The following is a 13,916-nucleotide window of genomic DNA, read 5'->3' on the forward strand; positions in this document are numbered from 1 at the left end:
GTTTACTGCTTAGGAAGCCAGCTAAGCATCCCAGAGACCCTCCCCATTCTACTGTTTTATAGATCAGGGTGAAGACTTTACAGCTGTGACAGAGACTCTGCATAGCCACATGAAACCCTCGGTGAGATAATTCCGGAGGCGGTGACAACAGCTTGTCCTTGGTAGAGTCTGCCAGCCACTCACTAAGGCAGGCACCAAGTGGCCATGGGGAAGGTTAGAACATAAAAAGAGAAATCACCCCAAGGAGTGGCTACCAATCTCCCTCCCCAAATTTTCCACATTCTCTAGGAGACTTTTCATTATTGAAGTGACTTTTTAGTTGCTTTTAGTTTAGTAGACCGGTATCTTCAATTTTTTTTTTTTCCCACTAAAGCTTCAGTTGATGGCAACTCAACTCAGTGTATGAGCCAATGTCAACACAGTCTCCTACACTTGCCCTTTTAGTCTTTTCTGAGAAACTTGGTAGTTACCACATAAGCCACATCACTGTCATTCAGGGGGCACCTTCTACTGCCAATGGAGGGCCACAGGAATGTGCGAGCAGAGGACAGCGGAGGGTGCCAGCTGCTAAAGCAGCAAGCACAAACTGATGCGCCAAGAGGAGAAGGACCGGGGACCGTACTGCCATCCATTCCATCATCGTGTCTTGTGGCCATTCTCTCCTTCTGTGTCCATCTCCACTCTCAGAGGGCAGGTACCATGATTTTTTCTTATACATCCAGCATCTAGTCAAGAGGTTGGGTTATAGCAGAATTAAGTATTTGTCAAATAACTGAACAAACCAGTGTACTGCTTGGAAAAGCATTCAGAGCAGGACATACTGGGAAGAGTTTTTATAAATGGAAAGAACTCTGTATGAAGGAAATTTCAGGTTTTCTAGACACAGGTATATTGACATGGTGATTTTTTTCTCTGAAATTTAGAGAATGTAGGAAAAGTTCTTTTCTACATCTGGGAATTTATTGGTAGTGTAAGGAAATGGCAGTATTCCCAGTATTCTTGCCTGGAGGATTCCATGGACAGAAGAGCCTGGCAGGCTACAGTGTAGGGGGTTGCAAAGAGTTGGACGTGAATGAACAACTAACACATACACACACACATATATATACACATATGTATAACAAACAGGTTTGCTTGAAGTCAGGTACTTTTCAAATCAAATAAACTGGCTACAAAGAAATTTAGGCCTCCTAGTGTCATTCCCAACCTCACCAAATAAACAGTCATCTCTGGAATGGCCTGGGAGAATCAACTCTCAATTCCACTATACTTTGAGTTACAGAGTAACCTGCCGGCAATCCTCTCAGAATTCATGGGGCTGTTTAAATAGAGCAAAGTCCACAAAAAGTTCCACCGAGATGTGCTGAGCAAAGGCCAGAGCCCCAGAAGAAAAACAAGTGTAGCCTCTGAGCGAAGCTGACCTCACCCGGAGTGCAAACCCCACTGGCCCGGGGTAGGGGATCTGTGTGATTGGCAATGAGCCCTGTGCTGTCAGAGCTCCTGAGCGAGCTTCCAGGCTGGTTCCTGTTCTCTGGAATCTTCCTGCCTGTGACTTTGCTGCTGCTCCTTCTCATTGCCTACTTCAGGATCAAGCTGATGGAGGGTAAGTGAGAAGCCAGCCAGGGCAGGGGTTAGAGGTCCTTTCCCACGGCACACATCTGAACAAGTCCGTGGACTATCCGTCTTTCTGGGAGGCCTGGAATCACATCTTTTTTGAGTGTGCAGGGACCCCTCAATAAATGCCCTCTTAAGATACCTTCACGGGTGAACATGGCAAGTTTGATCTCACCAGCAGTGTGGATGGTACACTAGGCCCTGAAGACTTGATGCAGGGATCCTTCACTGCAGCCCCCCAAAGACAGATGAACTGTGAATCAGCAATTTGGACACATGACTGCTTGTCTCTCTCAGGCCAATAGATTCACAAACAATACACGGTGTTACATGGTCTGCTGTGTCTGCCTGACAGGGGTGCATGTGTGTGTAAGTCCTTGTGAGTGTGTGTGCACACACTTCTTTCTCCATTAAACTTCTATTAAGGAAACATGCCATCATTGTGCTAACAGAGTGTTAGTAAATGTCAAGCTCTAATAGATATCTGATGGCTTGGTGTGACTTTACTATGAAACTGTGGTCTTAAGGTGGGGAGAAAAAAGAAACCTCAGGAAGCTTAAAGTGGTTGGGCCACAGGCTGCTGGGTTCTGGATTGAGACTATTTATTCTGCTGTAACTGAAAAGAATGAAACTGCATTATAGTTTGATTGGCTAAGCGTTAATAATGTACCCAAATGTTAGACTAATATGAGAGGTTAATAGTTATTTTAGTAATATCAACAAAAAACAGTAATATTCCTTAAGTTGGATGATGTCGTGTTAACCAAAAATCAAATTTGAAGTACGTCTTCCTACCCTCCTTTGCTTCTCTCTGCTCCCATTTAGGATCTGCATATCCTTTTTTGGAGTCATTTCTGATTACATTTTCCAGTGTGAGCAGACAACCTTAAACTAGGCATGCCTTCATTTTTATGTGGATCCAATCCCCCTAATTCCAAATTTCCCTTTCTTATTAAAAAAAAAAAAAAAACCTCTGAGAACATATAGCTTTAAAAATTATAGTTCTTTCTGTAACTGTTTTCCTAAGGGCAAGCAGTTATATATATTCTCTCCAGTTTGAGGGCAAAAGAGATCACTTGGCCCCAAATAAAATATCACCAGTTTGAATCTCTATTTAGCAGCTCCCACTTAAAAACTGTAAACAGATGGTCAAATGTCATGTCATCAATCTTGCAACCAGGGTTATGGCAAGTGTAATCATTCCTATTTTGTCCTGTGAAGAAAGGGACATTGACAGATTAACTAGTGTGTTCACAGAACCCCAGTCTTGCATCCTGAAACAGAAACTTATCTTGCTTGCCTCATACATCCTAGTCCATCAGGCAAGAGATGCATTTTAAGATGTGATGGAAAGCATGTGGCTGTATCATAATCATTAATCCCACATTTCAAGCCTTAGGAGGTAACAGTGCATGAAAATTTAATTAGTATGTAGAGAACATCAATTTTTTCACAAAGGAAGAAAGGAAATTCCCTAACATCCTGCACTCTTCAATCTATTTCCATTGCCTTGAGTAAGCTCTTGAGGTAGAGGTCCAATTCTTGAACTTTCCATCACCAAACCCTTCATCAGCCTCTACCAGGGACATGTCACCTCTCCGTGTGTGGGTGAAAGTTTTGATGATCTTACCTCCCCAGGGCCTGAGATTTCTAAACTGCTAGTTTCAGTGCCACTCAAAATACCATCACCCTGATCACGAACAAACTGCTTGCTAAAATAACCAACATTGCCAAAAACAGTCACTATGAAAAACAAATTGTGTCTCTCGAAAGTCTGAAAGTTTTGTATGGAGTTAGATGTAAATAAGGTCAGGAAAAGTGACCAGGTTCTGACCTTCAGCAACTGACATTCTCAAACAGGTAACTGAAGTATTGAAAATGTGCAGTGTGTCTAGGCGTCTCTCACTGAACTTTTTGGAGAAGGAAATGGCAACCCACTCCAGTACTCTTGCCTGGAGAATCCCATGGACAAAGGAGCCTGGTGGGCTATAGTCCATGGGGTCGCAAAGAGTCCAACATGACTGAGCAACTAACACAAACACACACACACATATATATACACGCTTTGGTGGTTGGCAATAGAAAAAAAAGAAAGGATTTCGAGAAATCAGAGCAAGTTAAGGGTTAACAGGTGAAACTGTTAAGATCTCAGGCAAAAGGGTCAAACCAAATGGGAGTTTGACTTCAGCTCTGTAACAATGGTCACACTACCTAACCTTTTGTTGTTGTTTTTTAACATATGCAATTTATCTTACAGGTTGGGCATTTAAAAATAAAACATATTTGGTAACAATTAGTTGAAGAAAAACATAGCTAAAATTGAGGGCTTTAAAGAAAAATTGTTAAGTATGTACTCTAATCTTCAATAGATCATAACATATACATTTGTCAAAAGATTCCATTGAGGGAGTGGTGATTCTTGACTGATCTGTCAAAGCATGAATAAATCAACTCTGTAAAAGCTCTCTTAACATATCAAACAATCTTTACAGAAAGTGATTAGAGTCCTCAGTCAGTCAGTTCAGTCACTCAGTCGTGCCTGACTCTGCAACCCCATGAACCAAAGCACGCCAGGCCTCCCTGTCCATCACCAACTCCCGGAGTTTACCCAAACTCACGTCTGTTGAGTCAGTGATGCCATCTAACCATCTCATCCTCTGTCATCCCCTTCTCCTCCTGCCTTAAATCCTTCCCAACATCAGGGTCTTTTCAAATGAGTTAGCTCTTCACATCAGGTGGCCAAAATACTGGAGTTTCAGCTTCAACATCAGTCCTTCCAATGAACACCCAGGACTGATTTCCTTTAGGATGGACTGGTTGGATCTCTTTGCAGTCCAAGGGACTCTCAAGAGTCTTCTCCAACACCACATTTCAAAAGCATCAATTCTTCAGCGCTCAGCATTCTTTATAGTCCAACCCTCACATCCATACGTGACTACTGGTAAAACCATAGCCTTGACTAGACGGACCTTTGTTGACAAAGTAATGCTCTGCTTTTTAATATGCTATCTAGGTTGGTCATAACTTTCCATCCAAGGAGTAAGCATCTTTTAATTTCATGGCTGCAATCACCATTTGCAGTGATTTTGGAGCCCAGAAAAATAGTCAGCCACTGTTTGCACTGTTTCCCCATCTATTTCCCATGATGTGATGGGACCAGATGCCATGATCTTCGTTTTCTGAATGTTGAGTTTTAAGCCAACTTTTTCACTCTCCTCTTTCGCTTTCATCAAGAGGCTCTTTAGTTCTTCTTCCCTTTCTGCCATAAGGGTGGTGTCATCTGCATATCTAAGGTTACTGATATTTCTCCTGGCAATCTTGATTCCAGCTTGTGCTTCATCCAGCCCAGCGTTTCTCATGATGTACTCTGCATAGAGTTAAATAAGCAGGGTGACAATATACAGCCTTGACGTACTCCTTTTCTTATTTGAAACCAGTCTGTTGTTCCATGTCTAGTTTGAACTGTTGTTTCCTGACCTTTATGCAGGTTTCTCAAGAGGCAGGTCAGGTGGTCTGGTATTCCCATCTCTTTCAGAATTTTCCACAGTTCATTGTGATCCACACAGTCAAAGGCTTTGGCACGATCAATAAAGCAGAAATAGATGTTTTTTCTGGAGCTCTAGCTTTTTTGATGATCCAGCGAATGTTGGCAATTTGATCTCTGGTTCCTCTGCCATTTCTTTTTCTTTTTTTTTTAAATTTTATTTTATTTTTAAACTTTACATAATTGTATTAGTTTTGCCCTCTGCCATTTCTAAAACCAGCTTGAACATTTGTAAGTTCACGGTTCATGTATTGCTGAAGCCTGTCTTGGAGAATTTTGAGCATTACCTTACCAGCGTATGAGATGAGTGCAACTGTGTGGTAGTTTGAGCATTCTTTGGCATTGCCTTTCCATAAAATAATCCATTTACATTCACTGTCCCAGGGTGCTAGTGGTAAAGAACCCATCTGCCAATGTAGGAGACATAAGAGAAACTGGTTCAATCCCTGGGTTGAGAAGATCCCCTGGAGGAAGGCATGGCAACTCACTCCAGTATTATTGCCTGGAGAATTCCGTGGACAGAGGAGCCTGGTGGGCTACAGTCCATGGGGTCGCACAGAGTTGGACACAACTAAGGCTGCAGTCCCTGGGGTCGCCAAGAGTCGGACAGACTGAGCGACTTCACTTTCACTTTTCACTTTCATGCATTGGAGAAGGCAATGGCACCCCACTCCAGTGTTCTTGCCTGGAGAATCCCATGGACAGAGGAGCCTGGTGGGCTGCGGTCCATGGGGTCGCACAGAGTCGGACACAACTGAGCGACTTCACTTTCACTTTTCACTTTCAGGCATTGGAGAAGGAAATGGCAACCCACTGCAGTGTTCTTGCCTGGAGAATCCCAGGGACGGGGGAGCCTGGTGGGCTGCCGTCTATGGGGTTGCACAGAATCGGACACGACTGAAGAGACTTAGCAGAAGCAGCATCATCAGCAGCTGCAGCAACGTGACTTAAGATGCATGTCCAATTAAGTGGCATACTACCTAACCTCTTGAAGCTTCAGTTTCTTCACTTGTAAAGTAGAATTAATAGCAGGATGTAGCTGTAGGGTTGGTGTGGGGATTAAGTGAGGTAATACATGTAAGGTTTTTAACAGTGCCTTTTCTGAACAACGTCCAGTCATTATGACCCCTGCTGATTTATTAATATGAATTCTCAGAAGACAGTGTTTGTGTCATTATAATAACTATCATTAAAATATACCTGCGTGTGCTAAAAATACTGGAGTGGGCTGTTATATCCTCCCCCAGGGGATCTTCCTGACCCAGGGATTGAACCCATGTCTCTCATATCTCCTGCATTGGCAGGTGGGTTCTTTACCACCAGCGCCACCTGGGAAACCAATAGCCATATTAAACTTCAAGACAAAATTACCTTTACTTAAAATTAAATTCTAAAAATTTTACTTAAAATTAAGTAAGTTGCCCAAGGTCACTCACTTAGAAAATGGTAGAGACAGGTTATCTGGCTCCAGAAATAGCCCTCTCAGCTAAAACACTACCCCTGGAGTATTGAACACAGAGTAGGTGTTCAGTAAGTATCTGCTGAATGGAGGAATACTTTCAGCCCAGGCAGAGAAGCTTATCACCAACGTGAGAGCCAATAGTGGGAGAATTTAAAGGCAAGAATTTTACAAAAATTTTGAGGGGATGGATCAACCTCTTTAACAGGGTAATTATTGATGATGGTGATTCCTCAGCATGAAGATTTATCTCTGAATCAAGGAGACTACATTTCTTCACCTGTGGCCCAGCAGAGACAATGTCATTGCCTGAAGAATAATCTTTAATTACAAACTCTGATGTTCTATGTTCTCATGCCCACTTGCCTATTCTCACGTGTCTAATCTCTCTATGCTCTCCTAAAAGTTCCATTAAAATGAAATAATGGCCAAATTACAAGCTCTTTCAGTATTACGAGCTATTTCTCTTGCTCTCTGCATTGAGCCTGGCACAGACACTTGGTTTACAGGATAGATAGCTCATTGAGGAATGACGGATTTCCTTTTGGTCTCTCCCCACTAGTTTTCCATGCTTCTAGTTCTCTTCTTTCAGTGTCATTATTCAGATCACCCATTCTCAGTTCTAGTTTGTATCCTGGCTCCTCATTCAAAGCATCTTTGGTAATGAAGAATGAGGGAAGCAATTACTCATATTGCAATGAGTCTATAACCTAAGGCATGGGCTACCTGAAGCAATACCTTTGAACTAGCAATAATCTATGTGGGAAGGCAGTGAAACTGAGTGGCTGAGAGTATGGCCTCTGGAGTCAAGACTGCTGCTGCTGCTGCTAAGTCGCTTCAGTCGTGTCCGACTGTGTATGACCCCATAGATGGCAGCCTGCCAGGCTCCCCCATCCCTGGGATTCTCCAGGCAAGAGTACTGGAGGGGGTTGCCATTGCCTTCTCCGGAGTCAAGACTGCCTGGGATCAAATCCTAAATCCATCAGTTTCTATGATCTTGGGCAAACTGCCTCAATTTGATTTCTCTACACCTTCATTTGTTCATCTGTGAATTAAGAGTAAGTGACTACAACATAAGAATTAAATAAGACCCACAAAGGTCTTTTCACAGTGTATGGCACCAAAGTGATCAACAAACATTAGCTGTTAAAACTTGAGGCTTGTGTAACCTAAGACCTGATAGCCTCCAACTCAAATGTACCCTCTCTCGACTAAGATGACAAGCAATGTGGAATCACAGAAAGTCAGAGAGAGTGCTCATGTCCTGGGGTACATGGCATATAAAGTGCCTGGCAAGGAATAAATTGCTAGGATTTGACCTGTGGGCCAAAAAGAATATTTTCAGGTTCAATGCTATAAACATGCATTATCTCCTGTGAGATTATAAACTCCTTGTCTCTGGCTTTGATAATTTGATTAATTATAATTCTGAAAATAAACTTTTAAGAGTAACAATAGTTTCTGTTATGCGTGTTGGTGGTAGTCAGAAAGAAGGCTGTTTTTTTTTTTTTTTTTTTGATGTATCAGGAAGATCTCAAAGGATAACTGTCAGGATTTCAGGGCTAAAGATCAAATGTATTATTGCAAGAGAGGTAATGGGTGAAAGTACCAGAGCAGATAAGGATATACAGAAATATGCTACATAATAAAAGCCAAGGGGAAGAGCCTGATTAGCGTGGGGGTCATGGGAAGGGAGCTCATGTCAAATGCTACAGAGGGAGGAAACTGGGGATTAGAAAATGACACCAGTTTGTAATTACGATGTCACTGATAAGTTTTAATATTTCAGTAGCTTTAAGTGAAGTTATATTTTAAGGGATTAAGGAGTAAGTGAAAATTAGCATCTCAGTTTTCAGTCAAAGGTACCAAAAGGTAAAGAGGAGACAAATATGACTTATCTAAAGACTAAATGCTGAAACACATTTTTGGTGGGGAGGAGCAGGACAGAAACCCTCTCTCACTCATTTCCATATCCCTAGGCCTTACATTAGACAGGCTTAATAAATGTTTATTGAATGTGGAAATCTTAATACATTTAATCAACATTTAATCTACTGAATATAAATATACTTAACATGTAACGATCTTTATTACAGTGGTAATTTGCCCAGTCTAACCATGACCATTCTTTAGAAATAAGCATTTACATTTCTTTTGGGAGAGGCTGAGAAGCAAAGGAGAGATCTGCAGTAGTAGTTGCTCTGACGGCCATGACTTCTGTAACCGCCAGGATAGAAGTGCTGGCCAATTACATCTTAGGAGCTGTAAGTGACCAGTGGCGCTCAGCTGCCTTTGAAGTATTAACTAGTATTTTTCCTTTCAGTTAATGAAGAACTGTCACAGACTCCTGATCACCAACACAGTCTCAACGCTGGCTCTTCCCCCTACCAGAGAAAGAAGCGGACATGACTGTCAGGGACTGATCAGTGGCCAAAGCACAGTGGATTTCCGCTGGTCAGAGAGTAACAGTCAATGGCTTAGCAATAAAGTAGGTGAATAAACCAGATCCACAGCGAGATAGAAAGAATATTAAGATGCTTGGTCCAAACTATATTGAAAAGTGGCAGCTATTGTCCAAGAAGACAGCTATGAGACTCAGCTTAATCAGCAGTTCTTCAGAGTCCCAAGATTGTGCTGGATGGGTCCATGGACTGGATACTTAAAAACTTTTGTAACAAACTTTTATAGAACCATGTCTACTCTGAAGGGCATTATTTTCAAACTAAAATTCTTCAACATCATTATTATGTAATTTCGTGGAAGCTGGCATTATTCTGACTTTGGAGGTGAAGAAACTCTGGTAGAGAGAAAATGAATAGCAAAAGATGAGTGCCTGTGGATTCCCACTGTGAGTTCCCACTTCCTCTTCTTGACATTCAGCAAGGCATAAATGTCACCTTTTCAGGCATTATTTCTGGCTGTTGGTTTGCTTCTCCCCCTTTTCCAGTTGCTTTTGCAAATCACATCATCGTTGTGAGAACCCACAACAAGAGCCTCTCTTCACTGGATATGGATCATCATGAAGGTAGCTTTCAGCATGACACCACTTGGAAATACTGCCATTTGGTGAGAAAAGTAAAGAACACAATGTTCATGGAACTCATATGGAGAATAACTCAAGACCTTGTCTCGAAAACCAAACATCAGGGAGCATTTCTAAATATGCAAAGAAGTCAACATTTCCCTAGCAGTAACCACCAAGCTGAGCCCCTGTGCTGTACAGCAGCTTCTCACTAGCTAGCTATTTTGCACATGGTAGTGTATAAATGTCAATGCTACTCTCTGTGATGATCTAGAGAGGTGGAATGGGGGTGGGACGGGGTGGGATGGGGTGGGAGGCAGGCAAAAAATAAAGAGAGAGAGAAATTTCACTAGCAGGATTCTTTCAGTGAGAGCCCCAAAGAGCCAATCTAGGTAATTGAGAAGAAACATTCAATTCAAAGTAGTAGTTAAAATTACTACCTTGCTCATCACAGTTTCCTAGTTAATGTTAGCAAAAGACACTTAACATGTCCTAAGTCTGGTTATATACCGATGTTTGCATATGAATCCAACAGGCTATTAGACTGATTATAAAACAATGAATTTGTTCACCTGAAAGAAATGCATTTATGTAGTGACACAGAAATCATGTGGCTGACGCAAAGCGAGAATGCTATTCTCTGCTTCTCTCCCCTCGCCTCCCTCACTCTCCAAATCCTCATATACATCCAATGACTTATCAGTCTCCACTTGCACTTACTGCATAATATGAAATTCACTGTTCAACTGGAGACACTCATTTCTGGGTTTTATTGTATTTGATTACAAGGAAAATATCTGCTGGGACTTCCAGACTGAGGTAATTTAGCATAAGTGTGCTTGCCATCTGGAAGGAGTAACAATATTCCTTCAATTCTGGGAGGGATCTCGTTATAGCCTCTGGCGGAAATCAGCTTTTGTAAAAATGCTTTCTTTGACAGAAGGTGTAGAAGTTTCGGCCACCAAGGTTTGCTCCAACTTCTCTTGGCAACAGGCACTTGTGAAGCCTGACTGATGAGTCTGGTGGGTGCATTCCACCACCGTTGTCCTAGCAGAGAAAATGCATCTCAACTACTATGGGAACAGAGGAGCTCTAAACATACGGATTTTTAGCATAACCTAGTTGTACAATGCAGGACCTGATTTCTCTGTTGCTGTTGGGTAAGATGAGAGTGCAAGGAATTTCTAAAGAAATCATGAGTCATGAATGCTTTTATATGCAGAGAGAAATAGAAACATTAGTCTTCTCATGGAGAGACCAAGGCCAAGCGTTTTACTACCATCTGCTTGAAGGCACTGTACTGGATTTCATGAGTCCCTCACAGACTGCAGCCAATCAGCTGCCCAGTCACATCTTTGCTCGCCACCTGCTAAGAGTCTAGCAGGTTCCTGTTCATGGCTGCTCTCCCCGAGACCAGGCTGGTGGTCTCCTTCATATTTCATTCTATATTGCTTCTTCCTATACACCAAAGCATTTCATTAGGGGCCAAACATGCTCCTAAGTGGTCTCCCTTCAATAGTTACTAACCTTATTTCTAATATTCTAGTATCTGAATGAACTCTCAATTCTGTTTCCCCGACATGAGACTTTCAATAAAACAATGGATGCTGTAAGTGCTGTTATATTGCCACCTATTCAACAACAATGACAACAAACTTGTTTTACAGAGCAAATCTAAAGCTGTTGATATCATCCATCTTGTTAACTGTGTTGGTAATTTGGAAATGTGGCATTGGGACACTACAAGTCCATGACCGTTTCTTCACATTCTAAGCTTAGACATGTTGATAAAACAGAAAATGGGGCAGGGAAGGGCACACATCATGTTCGCTAGTGTTATTCACAATCCTTTAAAGAAAAAACTTATTTATAAGTAGTGTGACCAGGTAACAACCTCCAGTATCTTCTATATATCTTATAGTAGCAACTGGAAAATAAAGAATAGATATACACTTTCACACACCAACAACAGTTGAAATCTTTGAAATCTAAGTCCTTTGGCAAAACTATAGCTCAGAAATCAGTCATAACTGTTAAACACATTTTGTAAATCAATTTTCTGACTTGTTTATAAAAAGTTAGAATTTTTCCAAACAAATGTTCCTGAGTCTTGCTTTCTGAATTTATAATTAGTGTGCTCATCAGAAGCAGCCTCTGTTTATCAACATTTATGCAAAGGCATTCACCCTGGCAAATGAGTCACAGAACATAAACAGGAAGTACATATCTAAAAATTTTATTTATAATTAGGAGACCAAACCAGACAATCCTAAAGGACATCAACCCTGAATATTCATTGGAAGGACTGGTGCTAAGCTGAAGTTCCAATACTTTGGCCACCTGATGCAAAGATCTGACTCATTGGAAAAGACCCTGATGCTGGGAAAGGTTGAGGCCAAGAGGAGAAGGGGACAACAGAGAATGAGATGGTTGGATGGCATCACCAACTCAATGGACATGAGTTTGAGCAAACTCAAAGAAACATTGAAGGACGGGGAAGATTGATGTGCTGCAGTTCATGGGGTTGCAAAGAGTTAGACACGACTTAGCAACTGAACAAAAACCACCATCACCACCAGATTGAAATTCTGTTAAGAAAATTCAAATCTATATTCCAAAACCCAGATTGTTAAGAGCAGAAATTCCGAACCTCTATTGAGGTAACAGAGAGCCTTTTGAGAATTTAATGAGAGCCAGGAATAATTTTTTTAATCTCTAGGAAAAATGAGTATACCTGTAAATTTGCATATATTGGGAGAAAGCCTAGACCCTTGAAGTCCATCAAGGAGTCTGTGGTAAGGAAGCCTGTAGTCAAGAATCTTAGGAAAAAACTGTGTTGCCTCTTACACTGGCCACCTTACTTACGATGGATGAGTAGACCATATCGGGTTCCTGACATTGCAGGGCTCACAGGAAAGTTGCATCTATACAATCCGAAGTCAAAACTTTCCATACGGGCTTCCCAAGTAACTTAGTTCATAATGGTACAGAATTCTATCCTGCAAGTTCTCACAAGAACACAGCTCAGCCTGGCAGAATCTCCCATTACTTACCTTTGGTGGATTAATTCACGCAGTGCTGTTAATACTCACAGCGGTAAACTTTTTGGAGGGCATTTTTGTGCCAGGAGCTCCACTAGGCACATTACACATTTTTACTTTATCTAACCATGAGAATCACGGAGAAGGCAATGGCACCCCACTCCAGTACTCCTGCCTGGAAAATCCCATGGATGGAGGAGCCTGGTAGGCTGCAGTCCATGGGGTCGCTGAGGGTCAGACACAACTGAGCGACTTCACTTTCACTTTCATGCATTGGAGAAGGAAATGGCAACCCACTCCAGTGCTCTTGCCTGGAGAATCCCAGGGACGGGGGAGCCTGGTGGGCTTCTGTCTATGGGGTCACACACAGTCGGACACGACTGAAGTGACTTAGCAGCAGTAGCAGCAACCTTGAGAATATGCCTGGTGTGGGATGTATTACTACCCTCACTTCATAGAGAAGTACCTTCATTGAAGTTACATGGTTCAGTTACTCAGCATAAGGCACCGCAAGCCTGTGTTTCTGAAGCAAAACATTTTATACAACTTGAAGCTACTATTAACCCAATTTGGCATCATGACTATTCAGAGGGTCAGTGTTTTGGGCCCTGGCCAAGGATCAAGAGTTGGACACCTCAGATTTGTCAGCCGACTGTGTTCTTTTGGGGTCAACTCCCCGCTATGGCCTGATCCCAGCACACACATGAACAGGTGCATGCGAGGATCCATATGCAAACCTATGTGGACTCCTGCAAATATAGTTAAGCCTATGCTCACTGTGTCAGCAGGGACATGCATATGTCCTGTGCAAGTGTGTAAGACTCTACTGGAAACTGACCAGAGCACCATACTCAGAAGAGCAATGTTCCCACGACTGGACTTGTTTTAAATTATGGGGCTTTTACGGGATTTCTTAGTCTTTCATCATGGAATATTTTAACAGAATGAAATAACCAGCCCCTACTTACCACCTCCTGGCTTTAGCAATTATCAATTCACAGCCAATCTCATTTCACCTAAAGCACAACTCACTCCTCCCTATCCCCATATTATTTTGAATTCTCAGATAATTATATGATGTTTCACAGACATCATACAATTTTATCCATAAGTAAGGGGAAAACTTAAAAGTCCACCCTGGGCAGTAGTTATGCTAGTTTGCCTTATGACTGGGGTCCTGGTGATGATCACTCCATGAACTGTGGTCTATGCAGTGAGGGATGCTGGGCGCATCAC

The 13,916-nt window shown here is 42.0% G+C and overlaps 1 protein-coding gene across 1 annotated transcript; it reads left to right on the forward strand.

Moving 5' to 3' along the window:
* The first annotated feature begins 410 nt into the window (after window positions 1-410).
* On the forward strand, window positions 411-11,252 carry SMLR1 (small leucine rich protein 1). The gene is given in 3 exon segments (XM_061428635.1): window positions 411-534; window positions 1,433-1,603; window positions 8,941-11,252. Coding segments are annotated over 3 exon segments (381 nt in total). The 3' UTR covers window positions 9,027-11,252.
* Window positions 11,253-13,916: the final 2,664 nt, after the last annotated feature.

This window comes from Bos javanicus, chromosome 9, assembly GCF_032452875.1.
Source record: "Bos javanicus breed banteng chromosome 9, ARS-OSU_banteng_1.0, whole genome shotgun sequence".
In the NCBI taxonomy this organism is placed as follows: domain Eukaryota; kingdom Metazoa; phylum Chordata; class Mammalia; order Artiodactyla; family Bovidae; genus Bos; species Bos javanicus.